This window comes from Leptosomus discolor, chromosome 2 (assembly GCF_034619465.1).
Source record: "Leptosomus discolor isolate bLepDis1 chromosome 2, bLepDis1.hap2, whole genome shotgun sequence".
Taxonomy (NCBI): domain Eukaryota; kingdom Metazoa; phylum Chordata; class Aves; order Leptosomiformes; family Leptosomidae; genus Leptosomus; species Leptosomus discolor.
Window position 1 is genome coordinate 35,528,400 of NC_141392.1, and position 25,945 is coordinate 35,554,344.

Here is a 25,945-nt window from a genome sequence, read left to right on the forward strand (position 1 = left end):
CACCTGTAAAAGAATCATGTTTAGAATCTGTTGTCAGAAAGAGCTACAAATGCACTTGACTTCAATTATGGCCACTGAAGCCAATGGCAAGACCAATTATTAACAACTTTTTGGTGAAAGGAGAGAAACTAGGTAACAGTGCTCGTAACAAGGTCTCATTACATTCAACAATCTTTACACGCACACACTACTTTTTTGTACATACAGGACACACTGCAGCCTGCATGTTTGTTTTGGCATCAAATTGCCTTAGTTTTGGGTTTTAGCCTTTTTTTTTTTTCCCCAGTTGAGCTTGTTTTATTCTTGCTGTGTTTGATTTGAACTGCATTAATTATTATGGGCTGCTAGACTACTCTTGTGAGGCAAGCTTAAAAGAGTATAATTAACAAGAGAAGCAGCAGTGTTAGCACAATAGCATGCAGATGCACCTATTGAAGGATAAAAATAATTACTTGAGGACTAATGTCAAATACTTCTGATAAGATTTTTTTTTTAAATAACCTTTTGTCCCCTCTGCATTATGCATACCAGCATGATGTGCAAGGTTTTCATTGGGAACCAATCCTCCCACCCCACCAGCACACAGCTTTCTACATGACTGCTGGAATGCTATCAAGGCTCTCTAATTGTCTCTTAAAAATAAATGTGATCTGTTCCACATCACCATTAATCTGGGATGAACGCTACTTTTCCTCACTTTACAGATAATTACTCTGAAAAGCTCTCTTTGCAGTGCAGTCTTCTGCACTGGGACCTACCCTATGCCATCTATTACCATTAGCCAAGGAACTAATCCAAGCAACAGCCTTTCATAAGCCTTGTACTAAGTTTTCTTCCTTCAGAATTTCCTGTTGGTCACAATCAATGAAATTCCATAGCTGCCTACAACTCCGGGAAGTGCAGCCAAGTCACCATTGATGCTTTAAACAGGCCTAGAGATGCTGGTAAGAATGATGTCATGTGTTGATATATTTGCCAAATGAGCCCTCTTGCTGAGTCCAGGTACAGCACTGATTCCAAAAGCCAGAAACATTAACAAGAAAATAAAATGTCGTGCAGATAAAACCCATCTGAGCTAACTATAAGATGAAGTACATTACAAGATGAAGCTTTGCATTTCAAGAAGGGGTTTGGGGTGTTCTTCCCCACCTCCCAATAACTTCCAGTTAAGAGTACTCAAAACACTCTGTACCCAGACATAGTTCAACATAGCCATACAAGATGCCAAGACACATCCACCAGCAAACTAAGGCAGGATGGCTGACATGTTCACCTGGCCTAGCCTGTCTGCTCCCACTTCATTGCAGACTCCCACATAAGGCCTGCGAACGAATAGAGCTCTGAACCATCTCACAGGGTTACCACATCACACTATCCGAATCAAAACAGCAGCCTCCCAACCTAACTCACTGCAGAATATGCATCAAGCCCCTAAAATAAGACAAAGCTTGTTCTTGCCTTGCTGCAACCATCCAGTAGTCTTGGCAAGGCTGGGAAATTTCAAAAAGAAATCATTAAAACAGGCACAGCAAGAGGACACCACAGCTGAGATCCCTCCCCTTCTGCATCTTCACTTTCTACGCTTAACACAAAGTTCCTCCTTCATTTCTTCCCACCAGAGGTCTCTACATATTTTTTTAAGACTACACAAGCTGTTGAAAGACCAGGATTTTCCTTGTGAACTGTATTAAAAACACCTTTAAAATTCATTCCCCGCTAAATGGACTGGCCTCTACAAGACTTGTCTCAAGATTATGCTTTGCTTTTCAAAAGAAGCTGTAGTCTGGCTTTCCTTGGTTTAAACAAAAAAGGGACAAAGCAAGACACACACTATGACTATTTTACTAGCGCAGTCAGACCTACTGAATCTGCACAACATCTATTTGTGAGGCTGAGCATGGAATGTGTAGTATGTACTGCTGATGACTTGGTTTTCTTAAACCAAACACAAACGAAGTTTGTAGAATGAGCTGGATTAAACAAAGCCCAAGTTCATCCATTATTCAGAACAAGCAACAAGGACAGATTCAGCTTCATTTTTCAAGGAGTTATTGCAGCAAAGATTCTTGAGCAAAACACACTCGATAGGACTATCTAGCAAAATCTCTTCTTAAAGCTTTTTGCAACAGAATTTTCTATTCCAGCATACACAGACCCTTGTCTTCAGAAACTGTGTCCTTTAACATCCTTTTGGCAGTAACAGGAGGATGCCTTGACTAGTCTCTGAATTTTATGTGACATCCAGCTGCCCTCCATGTAGGAGCTTTCTTTGCCTGATCCAATTTAGCCTTGCTTGTCCCAAGGAGGGGTTAAGTGCACTGCACCAGAAGGACCAAGTGGATCTCTTCTCTTGTTCTCCTTTTATCACAGACACTCCCCTTAGGCACTTCCTACCACAGCAGAGCTCAGAAATGCCTCCCAATACTCTGTAACAAACAATGCCTACAGAAAACAAGCACTGCTTAAGGCCACCTAAAAGCTTGCTTGTAATACCACCGCCCCCCCACCACCACCCCCCCGCCCCCCCCCCCCCCGCCCCGTCAAGTAAGTTGAGAGCACTAGAACACCACTGAACGCAGGTCAAGTTTCTGTGCATGGCTAGCAGAGGCTCAGGCTAACTGGCAGGGAGGAGCACAGGCTAACGGAGCCATTCAGCCCAACCTTAAAACAGAAAGAGTAGAGAGTGTTGCTTTACAGTGGGAAGTTGACAGGAGGCTACCATGAGTCAGATTTTTCTTAGATACCCAATTTTCCTTTTTATGTTCTTTTTTTCAGAATATTTAGTCTTCTACATTTCAACAATAACAAACCAATGTTTTTTAAAAAAGGCTTTCAGTTCGGAGTCAGTAGGTCGCTCCTCCTGAGCGGCACGTGGTGAGAGCAGGCACTACGCAAACCTGCTTGCACAGTCTGCCCAGTCCTGACCTGCGGTGAACTCACTATTCTGATCCTCTTCCCTGCAGAACTGGGGCCCATCAGCTGCCAAGTGAACAAACACAAACTAGTTAGAAATCAAACTCATTTTTGCCTCATAGATAACAGTGCATTTGAAAGCTGGTATAAGAAGGTGAAGTGCTAAACCATCTATCTGCTATGAAACCCAAGTGCTGAATGCAGATGCCTGTGCATGCAGCCTCCACATCCCACACTTCCTTAAGGCGACACAAGTGATCAGTGTTACCTGCCCCTCTCTTCATGAGCGTCCACATTCACTATGGTTTAAAACAATCAAACAGATTAGTAACAGGAACCAGGGCAACACAGTTTTAGCAAACTTGAGCAAGTAAACCAGGAACTTTGAATTCAAATTCCAGCTCCTGTCCTTACTGACTATACAGCCTTCTTTGAAAATTTAAGACACAGAGCAGCATCAACCCTCCCTTTTGATTTCACTCATGCTCCATGACCTACCTATACCCCTATCTACAGATCAAAGATAATATCCTCGTACAACAACGTATATGCAGTACTGAGGATACCTTAAACTATTGTGCTATTCCTTCTTATTTTGAAGAACTACAAGTATAAATGTTAGACATGTTCTCACAATAAAGAGTGCAAAACGCATAACTAAAAAATCTTTGACAAATGCTGCCTGAAACACAGCTTCAGCCCATCAAAAACAAATGCCCACATTAAACAATATATTTCTGTACTGAAAATATGCAGGAGGCTTCTCAGCCTTGTCAGTTTTAATCAAAACCCATTATAAAACAGATTCTATTCCATTTTGCCTAATTTTTTTTTCCCCCCAAATAGCCTTCGAACAGAAGGCCCTTCTGTTTTTCAATCTGGAAACAAGAAAAAAAAAATTATTTTCCTGCAATTCCTGCAGAACAGAAGGAAAGTGTGTATCTTTCACCAAAACCACAGTGTTAGGAAATCAAACTATTCACAACAGAATCTACTTCCTCCAATTTGTCTTAAGTAGAGTTAAGAAATACTGCATAGCCTACTACAAGCAATTAAAGAAGAGGATGATCTTCGCTGTTTTTACTGCCTGGGTGAGTTTCACATTCGCATACAGATACAAGAACAAAGGTTTTGACTTGTGTTGCACAGAGATTCCAACGTCCCAGTTAGGACTCAAACAAAGCAAGTCTCACAAGCGACAGCGTGTTAATGCCTCCATTCTCCTTGCAACCCCCAGACTCATCCTGAAGAAAACTACAGTTCAGCACAGGCAGGAGTAGGAGAATCTGGCACCATGCATCTTTTAAAGCTCCCTTCCAAACCAACAGCACCAGGGTTTTCTCATTTTTGTTTCTTAAGGCCATGTTTTGGATTACACAAAGTAACTTCTAGCTCTGGAAGATTCACAGAAATTGTGAACATCCTACAGGTTTCTGAGTGGGCAGCAAGTGCAGAATGGTACCAGCTTCTAGGGTTTGCCTGAAGAGAAAGTTCGTATCACCCACCTCAGGTGCCGGGATTATGGGACTGAGATGCTCATACAGTAATTAGTGCTTTTAATTAAAAAGGCTGATACCTACAAAGAGCAAATAAGTGCTAAGACACACAGTAGTCTGCTGCTTCAATACTGGAAAGTCTGAGAAGCTTGAATACATGCTTGAAGCTATAAAGACAGTGCAACCTCTTGATTCACACTGCAAAGAAGATTGTAGCCTAACACTGGGTGGCGGGATGCAAGTATATAATAAGCTAAGGGGCAGATCTATGGTATGCTGTGAACACACAGGGAGCAGGATGGAAGGGCTAGTATGATACAAACTCATACTTAGTTTTCCAAGTGATGACTTACTGAGCTCTAAATTAATCAGCATTTATTCTGAGACACGGGCACTCTGGGTCTATGCACAATGAGCTCTCCAACTAAAGGTCCCTCATCTGTCAGCAGGCTCCTTTTGCTTTTACAAATTAATATCAGAAAGAGGCGGGGGGGGGGGGGGGGGGGGAAGGTGGGGGGAGAAGTGAAAACGTGACATGCTGTGCCAGCTCCTTTCCCCTATCTCTGCCCAGGAGACTAGTCTTTGCAAATACTGTCAGGTGCTCTCAGTCACAGCCAAAAGAGACATGGTATCAAGAAGTATGAATTCACTTTCGGGGAAGGAGGGCGTTGAAAGATGAGATCTTGAACTGCTTTCTCAGCTCTGATTCTGGCATCACCTTGGCTGTGACACCAACCACAGGATTATGAACCACCTGCTTTCAGCCAAGCACCCGCTTACCAGGGAGAACACTCCTCAATAGGTGGGGCACTGGGGGAAGTAACACACCTTTCTGTCACCTTTCAGAGGCACAAAACTAGAAAATTTCACCAACTGCAATAACGCACCAGCTACTGGAAATCTCCAAAGCAGCCACAGCATCAAAACACCATAGAGAAACATGGGAACGCTGCACTGGAACTTGGGTCCCAACCAAAAGTCACACTCGCACACTAAGCAAAACAAAAAGCTGCAGAAACTCTACAGACCTCATCCTCTCCAAGCTTAATGAGACCTTCAAAATGTAAAAAATGAGAATCAGCCAACATGATAAATTTTGCAGCAATAAGCTATACATGGATAGTTTTCAAAGCGAAACCTATGATTTTCTCGCACGTTAAGAAATAAAACCGTTAATTACCAGAGTTACAAAGTTTTTGCATATGGTTTCCAAGGAACTGGCACAGGCCATTAGAAACTGCCACTATCATTTCCCATGAGGTGCCCCATTTGAGAGTTGCTTTAAGATGGAAGTACGGCCGTAAGAAGTGAAATTATTTGATCAGTGTTTACAGCTAAATAACTGTTCCAAAGACTGCAAAATTAGAACGACTCCTCCTCTTCCTGCTCAATCTGTTTAATTAAGTCATTACATTGCTTCCAAGCTGCCTCCTGAAACAGAAGTTAACGCTTCTGATTACGGATGTCATCTCAAAACCAACACTGTTTATTGCTATTTATAGATCACCAGTGCTTCCCCTAGAATCATACAGCCAAAGTCTAAAAATCTGTATCATTTTTACAAAGTCAAACTGACCAAGCCTTTTAATTAATGCCCTCAAAGTCACACCCCTGGCTCATATCCAGCAGCAAGTACTGGCTAAGAAAAAGTGCATGTTAACTCATGGATACTTAGGAGGCCAAGCAAAACCTCCTGGCAACACTAGGAGTGGGATATGGTAAACAAAACAAAAAAGCAACAAAATTCCCCAACCGAAAGACCTCTATTTCTATTTAGAAACGCACACACACAAAAAGAACTTAGAGCTTTTAGAAGTTGGAAAGTACTTTGAAAATACCAGACTTCCTAATTTGTAGACACAATTGATAAAACATTTCTGTTTCAAGGTCAAAAACTCCCTAAACACAGCAACAATCAAAGACCTAGATTTTCCTAATAACTGCTGTTTGCAAGATGCCCGAGAGCAATCTGAACTAGATTGTAACTAATTATTTCAAGATCAGCTAAGCTGGAAACTAATAGCATATTTAATATGACTGTTTTAAAGCACAGGTTTCAATTTAAAAAAGCAAATATACAGAACCTACAGTACAGCTGAATTCACGCTGACGCATGAAAACGCACAAAGAAATTACATCTTTCAGCCAGCTAGATTTTTTTTGTTTGTAGTTTTTATTTTTATTTTTTAAAACAATCTTCCTGTATGATATTTTTCTGTTACCATCTGATCCAGCTTTCACTCAAGTCAGACACTCCTACAAACAGAGCCAGGTCAGCCTTTTGTGCTAGGGTACTTTGCCTCAGCACCCCTACAGAAGAAACTAAGTGTAGTGGTCCTTCACTTTTTTTTTCCAGTACACCCAGCTGTACCTGCTCGCCTTTGAAAAGCTTACAGCCGGTTACTAACATCCAATAGACACTCATCAAGGTATAAAAGGTCCTTTGCATCCACAGAATTTTTTGAGATATAAACAGCTAAAAATGAACGCTGCCCTTTCCTTGCTCATGTTCCCAATGAAGACGTATAGATACCATCAGTATCAACTGTTTCAAAGTCTTACGCTGAGGCCTTTTGCTACTTGTCACACACCAAGTTTGTAACTGGAGATTAAACCTGGTCACCACATTGGCTACTGTGCTGCCCTCTCCCTTATTGCTGTGCTGTCACAGTGGGTTTTATTTTATACCAACTTAAAATAGACAGAACCCCTACCCTATTCCGTCCTATAGTAAAACGCCTGATAGTGTTTTAGCCTGATGGCTTCTTTAGTTAGCTGACGGATCGTAGCATGGGGTAGTTGTAAAGAACATCTGCAGTCACAGAAGAGACTCCTGGATGCTGTCCAGATTTTTTACTAAGTGGATTTGATGTCTTGCAGGCTGGATTCCAGTCTTGTACCATTAAATGAGGCAAAGGGATAAAGAGACAGAGCCCCTCTATCCCATAGAGCACACAGCTTAAAAGATTAAGTAATTTTGTCTCACCCTAGATTTCAATTTTACTCTAATATAAAAATTTGTTATCTGTAAACACAAATGTGTCTGGTGTGAAAAGCAGTTCTCCTTGGAAACAGAAAGGTGAATAAAAAGGGAGGCTAGGTTGGTTCCTGGAGCAAAATACACCCTTAATCTTGCAAAATGCTGAGAGCCATCCACTCAAAAGCCAAAGCCTCTCAAACTCACTGCAACACCTAGTTGCGTAAGTGAAGAACAATATACTTACAGTGAAAGGCAAAAATCTCCTACCAGATTGAAGTGCGGCAAGACCTGGCACTAAACGAGGATAAATAGGAAGAAAAATTTTAATTTCTTTAAGCTTTTAGAAAGGCATTACAGCAAACAAAATGAAGATAAGTTACTGTAAATGATTAAATTTCAAATCGGAATTTTAATACATTTGCCTAGTTAGCAATGAATAAAAAGCCTAGAAGCCTAATGAATAAAATCCACTCTGTAAACTAACCATCAAGAGAACGGGAATCAATTTTAGCTGTTCAGAGTTCACATAGAGCACTGAGGGGGAAAACCAGTTATGTGCAAAGTCATCAACACAGACAATAGAAATACGTGGGCACACAAACTCCTTGGATTCTGCAAAATAAGATTTTCCACATATTTCAGCATATTGGATACAAAATGCACTTGTCATCTTTAAAACAAACAAGGCTCAAAAATTGAAGCCTACAAAATTTTAACATATTTACTTCTGGAGCATTCAGATGGAACATCAGCCTTGGCAGGGCCAGCATTGCACACGTGTGCATGCCCGTGCTCCGGCAGTACGAGTGCTTCAAAACGATGGGCAGGCCCACGGAGGAACGCTCAGGAAAACTAAGATCACCGGGCTACCACAGTGAAGAGCGAATCTCCTGAATGAGTGCATTCACAGGAGAGTTCAGCACAGCTTTACTTATGCACTTCATGCTTTAAGTCAGCTCTCCTTAACTTTTCCAGTTTCTGAGCACAGACACGACCTTACACAAAACACTTATCTCAGCTTGATCTGTTAATTTAACCTTGTCTCTTGGGCTCTGACAGATGAGAGCTGGCATATCTAGCTCTTGCTGTTTAACACGTTACCCTAAGCAGTACTGATGCCTTCTCAACTGCTTTTCTTCCCCAAAACAATCTGCTGGAGGAAGTGCAACTTTGGTTCCGGGTGCTACAGCTCTTGGTTGGACCTGACCTGCACGAAGGCAGACAGTCGACCTAGCAGGCTAAAGCCTTTAACCCTTTTCATTGCAGGCAAGTCAGGGCTCTTATTTCTCATTCCTCTGGCTGAAAAGCTAGTGCTCAGTTTTAACATATACAGGGTTTGGATTTGTTTGTTCTGCAGCCAGACAAGCAATATAGTACCAAATGAGGTGTGAACTGACTCATTCATTTCAATGCAATTAATGTTCAAACATGCTTTGGGTCATTGAAACCCTCAAACTTCAAAGCCAATGAAAATAAGTGTTTTGGAGAAAATTATGAAGTCCAAGTGTAAACCAGACCCAGACATTTGGCTTTTGTAATGTCACCTCACATCACTGGAACCTTTCAGTTCCCCAAAAGGGTCAGGGCGGGATCCCCCGTGGCAGGTGCGTATGCCAGAACATGATGCACTTTCACTCACGCACAGGTAGCAGCCCAACAGCTCCTACAAGCGCTCTGCCTTTGCGACGTCCAGCCTCTGAGCTGCAACAGCCTTCCGTAAAGACACACAGTAAACGCGAAGTGTCCGAGCCACGTCTGACACACATGGCCCGTCCCCAGTAGCATGTGCAGGCACGCATCACCAGCTTTCCCTGAGGCAAGCAGATCGAAGTGGGCAGCTCTTATACCCAAGGGACTGACAGCCCTCCGCCAGCCCACAAATGAAGGATGTCCCTCATCAACAGGATGGCAGAAGGTGGCAGAGCAGAAACTCAGGCCAGGAGGGACAAAGTGTAGACAAGCTCTCGCATCGGACATTTCCCACTTTACCTAACATAAATGAACCTCTTCACATCCGAACAACTCCAAGATTTAAAGACTGATGCAGCTTCCCTCTTTTCCTCAGCCGTCCTCTCCCTTCCCCCTCTTACCTCTCCCAAGACATGGATAGGTATCACAAGTACGCAGGGACCTTGCAGCTGAAACACCCAAAGGGAGGAAAAAGGTTCAGTAAAACAAAGAGAAAATATCTATAAGATAAACACGACATGTGGCCAGCTTCATCCCATAAATAACAGCGCCAGAGACAGAACAGATACCTATGTTTTTTCTTCTGGCTTTTGAAGTGTTTGATTTCTGTACCATCCTGGTGTTCAAGAATAAGCCACGAGCCAGACTGGCATTTCTGAAATGGGCGATGGAGGTCTGCTTCTCTCAAGAGAGTCAGCGTCAAGGGTTTAAGTCTGTCTCTGACCAAACTCAAGAGCAGTTCTGGCAGTTTAGCCTCATAAGCATTTCAAATGTCTTGTGCTACCGTATCTCTTCTTACAGTGTAAGTCACAGGACAGATATGCTGGAGCAACAAACAAGTAAAATAATAAATACAAACACACTGCATAGAATTCTTTTTAAGGGTAGGAAATAAAATGTTACACACACGCCCCTTCACGTTCTCTCTTCCACAAGCATTAGATTTTGGGACTGATTTTGTGAATGTGATATGAAAGAAAAAGCTATCACCCAAAGTCCAAGAAGAAAATAAATTACAGAATAAATTATGCAGCAATGTAGAGGAGAAAAAAAAAAAAAAAAAGAAAGGGAGGCCAGCAATTCTAATCCAACCAGTGTATGTATATATTGAAGTCAACAAGCTTAAGCAGAATATTGCAACAGCTCTGATTATATCGTAGCAATGATAACCCGATATCCTGCTGTGCAGGCACAGCCTTGCTGGAGTTGTAACTGAGCTCCATCCTATCAGGATTACTCCAAGAAGTCTTCACAGAGCTTAGCAAGTTCTCTTCCTTCATTTAGTGCTATAGTTTCTACATAAACACCTCTTTTAAAGCACTTTGGGTTGAAGTGTCACAACCGTTTGCAAGTGAATCTGACACAGTGTAGGTCCCCTGAACTTTTCACACTGGAGCAATTGACATGTACAATTGCTTTCAAGGGCATGCTTCAGGCATCCACCACCTCTACTGAAGAGGAACTTGGTCCTTACGGTCATCGTCATTTTCTAATATTGCCACAACTGGATAAAATATTTTAAAAACATCAATTTAGAAAGGAGGTACTTCGAGCCTAGTAGAAGTTACTCCCTTCCCCTCAATCTGGCATTGATCCATTATACATACTCTTAATTACACATCACTCAAAGGAAAAATAAATAGAAAATAAACAGAAGCCCCTGCCCACAACAAAAACCTTGCTTAAGGTCGTGCATTAGCAACTGTAGGTCAGTGATCATGCGGTCACCTCCCCTCCAGAATTACCTTTCTCATTTTCCTCAGGTACTCTGCTTCACCTGTCCTGCTCTACCTCAATACAACATTCTGCAACAGTTTCCACTCTGACCCTGTATGACCCAACACACTTGTAAATGACCTCATTATTAACATTATTCATACAGGGGATTTAAAAAAAAAAAAAAAAAAAAAAAAGAAGAAAGGAGGCATTTTGTTAAGTTTGTAGGGTATAACTTGCTGTTTCCTCCTCAGTTATGCAGTGTCTTGCCACTATAAATCTGCACTCATACAACTCCTGTCAGTACAGGGAGAATTTCTTGCATCTTCTCCATGATTTCTCCAAATTTCAGTTTCAGAGATATAAAATGGGGATCATTTTTCTCTATCACGCAGCAGTCTTACAAGACTGGATTAATAACAGAGCTGTGCTGCTGCAGAATTTTTGCACAGAGAAATTGTCAGCACTCAATATTTATTTCCACACAGCAAAGTGTCTTTTTAGTTATTTTACGCCAGTACCACCGAATGGAGAGCTGCTACCTTCTGGCCTTCAACAGGAGACATAAATCCTACTTATAAGTAATTCTTGACATAAAACTGTAGGAAAGTTGATGGAAGATGATTTGTGCACACAAATTAGGGAGTGATAGAAAAGATGACTTGTCTACACAGTCACAAGTAGAATAGGAAACAGAAAGGACTGTACTTCCCCCTCCAAATCAAAAATGCCTACATAGAAAAAACTGCACAGAATTTATCAAGTCTGCTCTGAACAAATGAAGGTGCTAAACTGACCGATGCAGAATTATTTACGTAAGGAACAAAAATAACAGTTACTACTACTTTTAGAAACTGAAAGCCTACATAGGTTCGCAAGCTCTTCTACTTTCAGTACTCTCAAAAAACTACTCTGCAGCTTCTGGCTACATCTGGGTGGTGAGACAAAGAGAACACTGTGTGCAATTTCTTTGCTGTGACTGGGAGCTTGCCTTGGAATAGAAAAAAAAAATTAAACTCCAACATGTGTCCAAAACCAACTTCCCAGGTTCAAATAAAGACAGAAATCATGCTTTGATACAGTAATCAGCTCAGAAAGCCCACATTTTAATTAAGTTCTTACCCTCCTGTAACTGTGTATAAACGCACCAAATGGTAAGAGCATATAAGCACTCTTTGTGTATGCTGTATTATTCCTACTCTTTTCACATCAACCACATGGCAACGGGCATGTGACACCAATATGGAAAACCACTTACACAGATACAGTGAAGAGAATACATCACAGTGACAATATAAGGACGCATCAGGTTGAAGGGATCAGGACACGAATTTGAACCGAGTAAAATTATATCAAGGAAGGCCAGACACATACTGCAGTTTTATTTACAAAGCTATAAATCTTCCTTTGGATTCAAAATGTTATAAAAGAACCCCTTTCAAATGCACCCAGATCTTTTTTTAACATCGTATGATATTAATGGCTAGACTTTTTCTACCTGTGTCTTAAAGGTAGAAATATTTAAATAACACAGTTTGTTTTCATTCAGCACAAAAAGAATCCCTGGAACACTTTGAATTTCTTCTAAAACAGGATTATTGTTACTATTGCAGTCACTCAAAGAGAGGTGAAATCATAATTAGCATTCACTAAGACAAGATGTAATCTCCCTTTTAAAATAGCTTCCAAAAGAATTGTGACTATTATGAAAGTGAAACATTCAGATCTGTGTTTGAACAGAGCTTCATTTCAGTTTTATTCCCACCAGTGATGGCTGAGCAGGCAGTACCACGGGATCAGGCAGTTCTGGCAGACAAGCTGACCATGAGCCAGCCACATGCCCTTGTGGCCACGAAGGCCAGTGTTCTCCTGGGTGGATGAAGAAGAGTGTGGCCAGCAGGTCAAGGGAGGTTCTCCTCCCCCTCTACCCTCATGAGGCCACATCTGGAGTGTTGTGTCCAGTTCTGGGCCCCCCAGTTCAAGAGGGACAAGGAACTACTGGAGAGAGTCCAGCAGAGGGCCACAAAGATGATGAGGGGACTGGAGCATCTCTCCTACAAGGAAAGGCTGAGAGACCTGGGTCTGTTTAGCCTGGAGAAGACTGAGAGGGGATCTCATCAACGCTTCTAAATATCTAAAGGGTGGGTGTCCAGAAGATGGGGCCAGGCTCTTTTCAGTGGTGCCCTGTGACAGGAAAAGGGGCAATGGGCACAAACTGGAGCACAGGAAGTTCTGCCTCAACATGAGGAAAAACTTCTTTACTCTGAGGGTGACAGAGCACTGGCACAGGCTGCCCAGGGAGGTTGTGGAGTCTCCGTCTCTGGAGGTATTCCAAACCCACCTGGATGCAGTCCTGTGTGACCTGCTCTAGGTGAACCTGCTTCAGCAGGGGGGTGGGACTAGATGATCTCCAGAGGTCCCTTCCAACCCCTGCCATCCTGTGATTCTGTATGACGTGGATTGCAAAGGCACAGTAAAACAGTGGAGGTGCTGCATATAGAAGTCCAAATATACATATCTGCATTTTGCTTGTTCAGCAAAATCAAGTCTGAAAGTTCAACGTGACACAGTAAGTTCCCACTTTAAAGTGGACACATTTTGTCATAAGACTTTTACAGGGCCTGGGTCAAACATCTGTCTGAATAAAACAGAAAAAAAATCTGATTACAGCTGAAAGGTGTTGAATTTTATAGGAGAATAAAGGCCTGGTGTTTACCACAACGTTGAGCATTTCAGTAACATGAATTACCTAACTATTTCAAAGCTACTTAATTTACCAGCGAGCTGGCTTGAGGTTGTAAGGAAAATGAGATTTCTGGCCCTGCTCAGCCCATGTGCTCCACAGCACACCTGGGAGTCTCCCAGAGCAACCAAGGGTGGACAAAACTTGTCCCTTACTAGAGACAGCTACCCCTTCTGCTATTCATCAGAAGCACCCAGGCTTTCCCTCCTCCCAAGATGGTTCAACAACATATGCTGATCTTTACATAGACACATTGTATCTTGAACTACATGTTCGTACATACAATGCACAGGTGACAGACATCTCTGTAACAGGTTACCAGCTTCCAAAAATGCCTCCCCACAACTTTTAACTTCTCCTCTGCTGTGAGGGATATTCAGTACAAGAAGAAGTTAAGACCCCAACAATAAAACCCTTGCTAACCAAAGAGGTGATGTCGGCAGAAATGCAAGAAGGCACTGTGGCTGTTCTCTGAAATAATTATTTTTCCTTCACACATGGCTCGCTCATATTTAGGTCACTGGTTTTATATCTCCAAATCCAGCAGGATCTGCCCTGTATCCCCTGTACAGGCAGATCAGAAGACATTCAAACAGGGAGAAAAGCCTCACATTCTGCTCCTCACTCCCCCTGCTTCCCCATCAGCTCAGCTCACCTCACAGCCCATCCTGGGCATCCCCTGAAACGCAACAAGCACACATTCCACATAAAAAGCTGCAAGGCCAACCATTTGTAAAGGCTTCCTAGGGCAGCAAAGAAGCAGCAAACCCCATAGGAGAAGACCTGAGGCAAACTCAACTATGACTTCTCTGAGCCCACCTATGGCACAGCAGAGAAGGAAGAGGAGGGCAGAAAACCCGCTCTGTGAGGCTAATGAGGCAGCAGGTTTCTGCTTCTCTGGGCGTTAATGGGGTTTTGTCAACCACAAGAGATACCGACAGTTCTCACAATGGGGTTGACATAAACAAGTTCAGGTATATTGCAGTCTTCCTGTAGTCAGGATCATTTTCTTTTTCTAAATTACAGTTTGTTGACTTTATAACGAATTGCAAATCAAGCTAGCATCCTTCTTTTAACAGCTGTTGCTAAAAGCAGAAGTATTATTTTTCCCCCTACAGTACATGCTCTACTTCCCCAAGAACAATTTTGTCTGAAATAAATTTATTTATTGAAGTCAGCATTTTTTTTTCCCAGGAGGAAGCAGACTGTGCATTGTAAATACTTTATTAGGGTCCAGTCCAGACAAAGATTCAATCTACAGGCAAAAGTTTCCATATTCCTGTTTCCTGGTACAGCAATAGGAAAGGAGACAAGGGACTGCACTGTCATCTGCAGCTGTAGTACATCAACATTAGCCGCGCTACCACCAGTACTGAAGTTACTGATGACAGGCAAGATGAACAGCAAGCACCAGGACCAGGTAATCCACAAACTGAACGCACAGGTAACACGCTTGGTTTTACTGCCATTTTCCCTTGTGATACAGCTTCTCCGGAGGCAGCTAGAGCAGGAGGTGGCTACGGTAACAGATGGGGAGCAGAGAAACATAGAAATGTATCTAGCAGCTCCCTGCTCCAAAAATACTCTCACTCAAAGGGCCGCGTGGAAGCACAAACTGAAACAAACCCATAGTTCCAGGCAGAAGGAAAGAGGTCCATCTGCTAGCAGCTTTTGCCTTTGCAGATTCTCCAGTGTCTAATAAAGGGTAGAGTTACCGGCTTTTTACCTGCAGCCGCTGGGTCTGAGCAAGACTTCTCTCTTTTGTTGTGACAAAACCCATTGGAAATAATAGCTGGAGGTTTCCACCCTCACAAGCTTCAGCTGAAATTGTCTGCTGAAACTTTCTGACACAACGCTGAATTTGCTGGCCAGACAGAAAGCTCAAGACATTTTAACATCACAAAAGATCTTTTTCCTTATGAAGGAAAATTAATAATAAGCGAGAAGCCCAAGGTTCAAAAACAGCAATACAGCAAGCTACCTTGTCATAACCACTGACAGCACAGCCCCAGCAGCCACCACAGTGTTTCGGCCCACAGAAAAGAGCTATACTAGCCTCTAGAAAAGTGACAGCACGTTGGTGGGGAGCTACAACAGGCTTTGACAAGGCAGCGTGGCACAGTAGGCTGCCACAGGCCCACAGGTAGCAGATGACGTGTCAGGGGCAGTCCCCTCGCTCCATCCTTTACCAAGCTCTCTGTATTACCATCCTCCGGCACTCCCCTATTGTGCAGCTGCTAGCTTTCAGCTGGCATAGCATTTACCTCAGAAAAAGAGGAAACAGAAGTGTGGGGGCAGGAAAGCAGAGCCCACCCCCAACTCCCACCCAGCCTTGGACAGTCTTACAGCCATGGACTAAAAGAGGCATCATGTCTCAAGCACTAGATGTTACAATTCTAGCAGTATAGATGATCACACACTTTCTCAAGCCTCTCAAAAACTCCCAACGATTACATCAGCCACTAAGTGAATTCAGGGTGTTAAGACAAGTCCTGGTCATCTTTCAGTTCAAAGTGAAAAAAAAAAAAAAAAAAAAAATCCCATTTACTAGATGAAAAGAGGAATCCATGGGAAAGAGTAATTCCTCTAGTGTTTTAAGATTGTCTGCATCTTGGTACGCAGACACTGGAGCTCAGAGCAGCTTTGTAAAGGGAGAAAAGTAAGCAATTTTAGCAAGAAAATGAAAAACCAGAAGCAAAGCCTACAACCCACAACCCAAAATTCCCTTTTCTATATGCACAAATCCCCCAAAGGGGGGCTGAAAACACCATTGTCATAGGTATTTTTTAAAAGGATCTTTTAAAGAGTGCTAACAGGAAACATCCCAAATATGCCTCAAGACCAAATAACACTGCGCTAGATTCTGTTGCTTTTTGTGGTATGAAAGGAGGTGGTGAAAAATGGGTCAGGACTTTCTCATTCTTAAAATTTTCTTACATGTCAAAGATAAAAAAGAATGCGAGGGGAAGTTTTATGAATATTCAGTCGCTTGTCTTAAGAGACACTTATTCCAAGGACTCTATCCAGTTAAAATCTGCACTTGAAGGGAAAAAGGAGTTCAAAAATCTTGTTCTCTTGGAATTTTTCACAGCTTTATGCAACTACCATTCAGGTTACCTACAGGAAGAAACTAACCACTAAATCAGTTTTCCAAGAGACAGTAAGTAAAACCAAAAGAAAAATACAGCCAAGCAGTTAAGAACAGCCAAACAGACTCACCCGCCTGCCAACATGGCCAGAGCTGTGACTCCAGAGCTACAATCATGTCAGGTGTTACCAGGAGCTATCAAGGTTAAGTCCTTTGCCAATAAACCACAGATAAATCAGCAACAGGTCGGTCTGGAGATTTAAAGGCTGCTGAGTGTGATATTTGCTGGAAAAGAGAATTAAGCTGTTTTGACAGCTCTTTTCTGTTCTTTTAAATCTCCTCCTATGTACTGCCATAAACAAAGGGATTCAGAGTTTACTTAATGAGCAGCCATGGAAAGTAAAGGAAGTTCACAGTGCATGCTGAGTGGCAGTGTACAATGTGCTGTATTCAATGGTCCAGATTCTCCAATTACTTCATTCAATATGGCTTTTGATATTAACAGTACTGGCTATGCAAACACTCTTCCCAAGCACAGCCAGGAGAGGAAAGTCAGTTTATGACACTGGATTTAAAAGCACAGGCATCACTGCATTAGTCTTAGCCCTGAAGAAAGTTCAAGACAGCTATCCTCTTAGGCCATCAGGCAGCAAGATATCTAATGAGAAGCCCACAGCTAACTTCAGCACTGTCTTTGGTCTGCCTGGCCTACAAGAAAGGTGATGGGTCTTTTCCCAACAGGTGGAGATGAATATATGCTTCCAGCAAATCTGCACACCCATCAAAACCCATATCTCCCACACTGCAACAGCCAGTGCCACCCATCCGGCAGCCCTAGACAACTCTGACCCAGCAAACAGCAGCAAGGAAGCAAACTTTACTTCTTGGGTAGAGAAAGAGGAGGCAGTCAACATGGAAGGTGATAGGTCATTACAGGTGCTTGCGGAGGTGGCACCAAAGAAGGAGCAGTAGTAATGCTGGTCATGGTAATATGGGAGTCAAAACCGATGTGATATGGTAGAGTCTTAAAATGCCCCCTATTGTTTTAATTCAGTTGTCCCTGCAACTAAAAACTATTTTGCCCTTGTGATGTTTGGTCAGCAAAGTCACTTTTCAAAACAAATCTACTAGAAAAGAAAGATCAGATCTGCTAGTGTGCTGTTAGGCTCCGATACAGCAGCTCACCCAAAATAAAGCCCACAGAATGACTGCAGGAGACTGAGCACACATGAAATAAAACCCGAAACCAGTCTGTGCTAAAATAAATGCACAGAGCCACAGAGATCGCGGTTCAGCAGCTGCAGACAGTTAAGCAGCTGCAGAGCCTGGCCATAGCTCTGGAGTAATCCTTAAGAAAGTCTCCTTAAATAATAATAAAATACAAATAAAAAAGAACCCCCCAATAATCACTCTTCCCTACAAACAGACCTTTAACAGGCAAATGAGAATTACTTCTGTACTCCTTATCTTTATAGGCTTACAGGCAGCTGGCAACTGCTGTTCAGAAAGGCCTGCACTTCTGATTCATCTCAAAAGCTTGTGCGTTTGGAAGCCCTACAGTGACAGCACGGGGCACCAACTCAGGATCTGGGTGATTTAGCTGACGCACTTTAAGATGCTCTTGCCCAAAGCTGTGGCTCATCTCACCCCTCTGGCAGGTTTTCCTCCCCGCTGCATCAGGGCAGCATATGGAGGTGGATACACTCCTCAGCTGCTGCAGTTCACACTCGCTTTACAAATCTGAACTGAAGTTGACAGCAGTTAACACTAATGCACCAGGCAGCCTTACTGTCATCCTACCTCTGCTTCAGGGTAGAGGAAAGCAGAGGAAGACTACTGCTAAGGGACAGTGACATCTGAACTCTGCTCTTGAATTCAGAAACCCTCATGAGTCAGAGCCTTAGACAACAGCAATGTTAGTTATGGTTCTGCTAATTTTAGCTCATAGCTTAACCCGCAGCTCCCAAGTCCCCGCAATGCCTTTCCAGGTGCCAAAAGCCACAACTACCCTATACCTCAACGGCCAAAACATACAGCTTCCCAGCTGACAGGCTCTGACGCACTTACATCAACTGTATGCTGCAGAAATACATTTTTTAAATGAAAGACAAGAGGAAGAAAACAAGGACAGCTTCATTTGCCCTACTGCTGTGTGTATACCTTAAAATAAGGAAAAGAAATTCAGCTGCATAGTTCCTGTGTTTCAGAGTCCACTCCAGGACATGCAAGACAGACTGGGTGCAGAGAGCAGCTTGGGAGTGTCCCACAGCCAGATAGAAAACAGCCTGCCAGTGCCAGCTTCTGCCCCAAGGAGCAAGAGGACAGAGAGGGGCAAGGGAAACAAACACACACTTCACACACTCCCCTCAGAGTAAACTGGGAAAGCTTTAGAAGTAAACAAACACCACACACATACACCCCCACTGCACCCGTATTCTCAGAAAGCCACCCAAGCAGAATGCCTTTACTACAGTAACTGAAGGGTTTGTTTTATAAGTTTCTCCAGATTTAGTCAACCTTACCAGCCTCCTCCTCCTCTCCTTATTCACACTAAACTGTGAAAGGGACTTCAGCTCTCTCCACCCAATTAAAAACTAATTGAAGCAACAGCCTAGCACTACACAGCCTGAGCAGTCTAAGAGACTGAAGACTGAGCTCAGATAAGGCCTACACAGTGTCATAATACTTCATTTTATTTACCCCCATAGCACAAAGAGCTGAAAAGAGTCTTCACAGAGATGCAACTTGCAAAAAAATTATTTATTCCAGCTCAAGCCCACTGGGTACATACTTTACTGTACGTGTGCACCACAGTGCCTGCAGGAACAAAGCCAGGATTTATTTATTTGTAAAGCTCTGTGAGGAAGTTATACACACACAGCTCCTCTCTCAAAAAACAAAGCTGTGTTAGAATATGTGTGTTTTATTTATTCCAGGAGACATCCTCATCCCATTAACTGAATGAATGACAGACCATTAAGATGGATTTGTCTACACTTGGATATAACCTAATCTTTTCTGCTTTAGACAGTATTTTTGTTACTGCCAGGACAGTAAGCTACGTCAAGGAACTGCCAGAAAGAATTCTGTCTCTCAAAGACAAATAAAATTCAGAACAAGTATTTTTGACAAACCCAAATCTTTCTACCTTACAGATACTAGACTTTGCACCTGCTTCTACCAATGAGGTCTTCTAGGAACTGGACAGAGAGTTTCAAATACTCTCGAAGAGTTGCTGCAAATAGAAAATGGGTATAAGTATGCAGCACTGACCATCTGAAAAAGTCAGCAGCAGGGAAGATTTCTTATACACCCATAGCTCTCGTATTGAAATCTCTTCACTGCACAACATACAACCAACCATTTTGACGAGAAATCCCTAACTTGCAGTCTATGGAACAGACATAAGGCTAGCTTGGTAAGGTAGGGAAGGAAAGCAGCTGGTGTTAAGGAGTCAAGATTGGGAGGCAGCCTCCTGACAGAAGTCAGGCAGAAAGCCTAAAGGAACAGATCCACATTTCTGAAATCAAGGATTTTCGTTTGCATACAAAGAGAAGAGAGATGCAAGGTGGCAGAGAACTGCTTCTGCGGGTGGAAGGTAAGTGTGTTTTAATTGACTGCAGGAAGAAAGGAACAAGACTGACCTGTAAGGCAACTGTGGTGATTATTTGGAAAGAGTAAGTTTGACACATAGTTTAAGCCCTCAAAAAGTCCTCAGTCAAAACTGGAAAAGAACGGAAAAGTGGTGAATTGTATTTGCAGATGGGGATTATTTGGTGTGGAATCAGAAATCTCAATGAAGAGTGTGAGGATAGAGTATAATTTAATTGAGAAGGAGAAAAGAAGCTAAAAAGCAGCCTTTCCTTGCACAAGCTATACTTGTTAATGTGTACCTACAAGGCTAACACGCACACGCAAATCTACTCAGAAGCTCTGAAGAGCAAGCCCACGACAAAAAGCACGGTTCACAGCAAAACTAACTCAGAGATTCTGAACAGACCTGTAATTGTATCTCTTTCTGTCACAAGTTTCAACGTGATCATCCTTAATAATTAAAAGCACTTAGGTGATCACAAAATGCCTGCTAATAACCACGCAGAGCAAGGAAATTAACTAAGCAATCTGACAGCCTGACCGTCAAGAATTTCTACAGCAACCAGCAGCCTTCAGCACTGAAGAGTTTGCCAGAAAGCCGTGACCAGAAGGCAAGCAGACTTGTGTGAACTGTGGAATCTCAAAAAGCTCATTTCTCTCCCATGCACAATACATGCCAAATCTTAAAATTCCTGCAGCATCCAGTTATGGAACTACAATAAAAGAGAAAAACAGATGGCTAAAGCCTTTTGGAAAAAAAAGATTAAGCATTACTTCATTTTCAAAAGAGAAAGATGTATATTTGAAAATACAGAATCTACTTCAGACCATATCTAATTGATACAAAAATAGACGACTTGCCTCATGGAAATGAAGCTTGTCTTCAGTTAAGACATACAACAAAAGCTTAACCCTTTTAGAACATCACAGCTTGCTGTATTTGTAAGCAGGATTTAAAAGCAAAGCAGGAGATGACAGGTATTACAAACACTGTAATAAATAACATATTTCTTTATCTCTAAAGCAACTCCTGAATGGCAAATCCTGTAGAAAAGCTTCTTTATGTTTACTCTTTTCCAGTGTTTTTTGGCAGTTAGCACCTACATTCAGGTGAGCAGCTTTCTTGCTCATAAAAGCATCTAACGGACAATGACATATCAGGAACTTGACAACCTCAACTCTAAGTGAGGCCATTCTCTGTGGAAACAAGTCAATACTACACTTGAAGCCTCTACTGAGTCCTTGACTTGCACACAAAAATAAGTAAACCCAAAAGCCATCCTAGAGAGCTCAGGCATTCAGCATCAGCAGCTCTGTAAAACAGCTATTACAGCTTCAGGTCTGAGTACTGGAGCTGGTCTCTGATCCAAAGGAGAATTTTCCTCCCATGAGGCTCCTCTGTTGAGCCTGTGTCTCAGACAAGCCTTGACTCAGTCACCTGCACAGAGGCCTCAGCAGCTGAGAAGCCCCAGGGTACACAAGAGATGGATGCCGGGCTGGCAGGCTCGACACAGGATCAACAGGAGACCTAGGCTTCTCCAAACCAGCAGCTGGGACTGGCAGGAAACCCAAAGGCATCTCAAACAGCGCTAGACACCAGCGTTCAGGCAACTGAACTGGGTCCCCTCACAAATCACAGCATTACACCTGCCAGCGACGCCCAGCACGATCCTATCCCACATAGCAACTGTTTGCTCTGACAGCACAGAGCAGCAAATACAACTTCTTTTCTAGAAGCCTAAGCAAAACACATGAGACTGATTTCTGGTTTTATTCTAAAACTAAATTAACTCTCTCCTACCACATATAGTCCTTCCAGGCCAGGACTGCAGTTCACTAGCAAGGCTGAGTGGGAAATCCTGCAGTGCCCCAGCCTATTCCAAGGGTAAGTGGAAGATAACACATTCCAGCACTGCCCAGCAAGGGCCTTTCAAAGAAATCAAGTGCTTATATGATTAATGCAAAGCATGACGTTTTTACAGTAGCAGGAGTCACTAATCCATATTAAAGACCAAGACTACATTTATTTATTTATTTTTAATGAAAGGCTCTAAATAAACCAACTGCCTAATTTTTCAAAGGTACTAAGCAGCCACAATAATTAGGTCTGGGTCAGCCGGAGCAGCCAGAACGCCAGAGAAGCAACTCAGCCTTATTAATTACCTGAAATAAGGTTTTTCCTAATGAAACTGTTACAACACTGGACACTCCATCATAACCTGTGGCCCCAAATGCACCACCAATGAAAAGCAATCATCTGAGAGTGGCTCCCTTTAATCATTAGTAGGGACAAGAATCTGAAATTATGGAGAGCAGAAAAAGCAAGGCAAGGGAGTTTCAGGCTATGCCAGACAAATGCTGCTGTACCTAGAGATAACCCTTTAAAAGAGTGATGCAGCAACACCAGAGTGGTAGCGACTTCCCACACAGCCATCACAACTCCAGGAGAGGGAAAAAAAAAAAAAAAAAAAAAGAGCAGGAGCTACTTTGAACACTAAGTGAAAAAAAATTCCAATCAATACAAGTCCAGAGGAGACAAAAAGTATTAAAACCAACCAGAAATACACCCAATGTTGCAAACTGCGCACGATCAGTTACAAAAAAATTATTCTAAACCACAAGTAATTTTCTGAAGAGTTAGATAAATGTAAAGCTAACAGAAGATAGCAGTTCACAGTCAGGCACCCAGCCTGTTTTGGTCATGCACAATCCTTGCTCGCAGACACATCTCAGTTCAAGCGTCTTTATGACCGCATTGTCATTTATCTTAAAATATGAATGGAGCATTCTTTTTCCTTCAGAAACACTGCATTGTTAAAATGCCAGTACATTAAAATAACTTACTGTTTACTAGATTTTGATCAAACAAATAACAGACTACAGCACTGACACTTAATACATATCAAGCGCTTTCAGCAAGAACAGCATATGGAGTTTGCGTCTTCTGTTGTGTTCTCACATGGGCCAAACTCAGAGACAAGGCTTTGGAAACAGAGGAAGCAGTGACTCTTGTCAGCACATGCAAAACTGATATCTTCTCCAAAGTTAAGGAAAGACTTAGTTGAAAGTTCTCAAAATATAGAAATATTTACCCTTTTGTTTCACAGAGGAGTTCCACTTAGAGCAGAAATAGCATATGTTGGCTTGCATGCTTAAAGAACATTTTTGTTAAGGTTCTCCAAACAAGAGGAAGCTGAATAGAAAAGCCTACAATGAAATGACTGTGTGAGTGCTGTTTTTTCCCCTATTATTATTTTTCCTAGAATTCATTCACATTTCAGCACCATACCGTTGCTTCATCATTACCAACACAAGCACTGATATTGCCTACATTTAAATTCACGAACATAAAATGAAGGTTCAGAAAGACAACCTATTTTTCAAAAAATTAGTTGCACATCTGAGGTTTTGAAAGGCTGTTTCACTAGTTCACACACGGGCATTTTGCGAGGTGGGGACTCTAAGATGAAACAATAAGCTAATTGTTTCTAAAATAACAAGATTGTTCACAAGAGAACTTTTGTATATCACTTTTTCTTAAATCAAGTCGAAGTCTGCTGCAGATCCAATCCGAACATTCCCCTACAGCATTCATACTTCAGTGATGAAGCGTTCTGCAAATTCTCAAGCAAGGACGGAATCGAAGTGAAAAATCAAGCCAAAACAGGCTAGTTTATGCAAACAAAACATAAAAATTTGCTGAAGTAAACATGATAAACCAAAATTACTGTGGAAAACTCTTTGGTCTGAACTAGACAGTAGATCCCACGAGATAATCACGACAGCCTCTTTCAACTTTTAAGATGTTTTTATTTGTAGTTCATTCTGTGAAAGCAAGTTCAAATCCCAAAACTACTCTGTTTCTTAATAATCTTTCAAAACATTTTAGGCGAGAAGATGATAACGTGTTAAAAAAAAATCTTTAATCTGACAGTGTTGCTTTAAGACAGAGCAGTGAGCAGCCTTCCAGCGTATTTGACAGAGATTTCCAACTCCAAGAGATAGAATTTAAATTTGTAGAGGCAATTACTCATAACCAGTGAAAGCAGCCAATGCAAGTGCCAAACTTGCCAACAAGAAGAAAGGCCAAGTATTCGAAAGGAGGCTGCAGTTTATTACAAGGCAATTTGAACATCTCAGTCCACGAGGTCTGGGAAGCACTTCCCTCGTCCCCTGACACCACAGGCTCACACTAATGTGAGGAATTGTATCAGTAACATCAATATTCCAAACATATAAAACCGCACTTAAGTATTTGTATAATGGAGATCTTTGCCTGACTATTTAAAAACTGCTTCTAGTCTTCCCTAGCAGATTTATTTAAGCTCATTTTGTACAGGAAGGAAGATGTGCCAGACCCATACCATTAACTGGTAACTGCTGTCTAGTCAGCTCCAAAGCCATCCAACTGGACCACCACTGCACAAAATTCTTGTCTGACTAAACAAATACCTTAAGACAATTCCCAAGGATCTGTCTCTTGCCTCTTCCCATTAAAAGATGGACAGGAACACATAAGAGAAGGAGAGATAAGACATCTTCACCCAAAAAGGTCAAAATCAAAATGAGTATCCACCCAGATTAAAACACCACCATCTTCAGGACTGATCTCAAATGCCTCAGTCTGCTAACAACAGTGTCAGCAGGTAACACTCAGCACCACAAGTTGAGCTGGAAGTTGGAAAACAGCTCTTGAGAAATATCTAAAAAAACCCCACAACACAAAATCAACAATCAAATCCAGACCACTAAGTCATAGACACCAAGCTAATAAATACACCATTCTCTGCATGATAACAATGCCAGCTAAGGAAATCAGAGTACAGAACAAAACCAACAGGTTCAAGATAAGCATGCAGCAAAGCAAGCACTCTTCAAGAAAGACAAGCACTCCATGCAGCTGCTTCTGCAACGGGCAGGCAAGGGAAGATCAATGCACGCACGCCAAACAATACAAAATGAGCAACATCCTTCCTATTTCAGCACCAGCAACTTACTCCACCATTTCTGCAGCAACGTGAGCCACTTCTTACCATTTTTTGGTGCACTCGACCATCAACTCCTGGTAAGAGGCCACAAACTGGAACTTGGATGCATGCTTCCCAACACGCTGCAGTCTTTTCCAGACTGAAGCCATGATGGTGAGAAACACCAGTCGTCTTACACAGTAGCAACTCTGCGAATACCAATGTAGGTTTAAGAGTGTGCGTGCTCGATACTAGCAGATTTATATACAGACACCGCAAAAACAGTGCACGAGGAACTTGATGGGATGTCTACAATTCATATTCTGCCTCTCCCTTCCTCATGGTCAATCCCAGTCTAGCTGAATGGCTCATCACTGGCCAGGAGCAGCATGCAATAGGAGCAGACAGGTAACTGAGTGGAAGTTCCTTCACGGAATAATCATTCCTCACACAGCAGATGATGTGGAGGCTGCAGGACTGGAAGACAAATAAGACAGGGGGAGAGAGCACCGGTTAATATACTCCATACTACAGTGCTGCAATTGCACGTGATCTTGTACCTTTCAAACAACTACAATAAACCACAAAAACATACCCCCTTCCTGTTGTCATCCCCCCCACCTCCAATGAAATAAATAAATAAGAATGCTGCAGCAATTTCAGGAATGCAAACCACGAGTCTGTTTGGAAACATATCAACATGTCCTTTTATCAGCACCATCATAGCTGGCAACAACAACAACAAAAAAAAGGGCAGGT

General features: G+C 42.2%; 1 protein-coding gene across 11 annotated transcripts in view; it reads right to left on the bottom strand.

Annotated features, from left to right (window-relative positions):
- Positions 1 to 25,356, bottom strand: part of EHBP1 (EH domain binding protein 1) — a 224,063-nt gene extending 198,707 nt beyond the window's left edge. For all 11 annotated transcript variants that reach the window (XM_086460878.1, XM_086460876.1, XM_086460875.1 and 8 more), the window contains exon 1: positions 25,253 to 25,356. In XM_086460878.1, the coding sequence (XP_086317004.1) occupies positions 25,253 to 25,356 (104 nt within the window). The remainder of the gene's footprint in view (positions 1 to 25,252) is intronic.
- Positions 25,357 to 25,945: the final 589 nt, after the last annotated feature.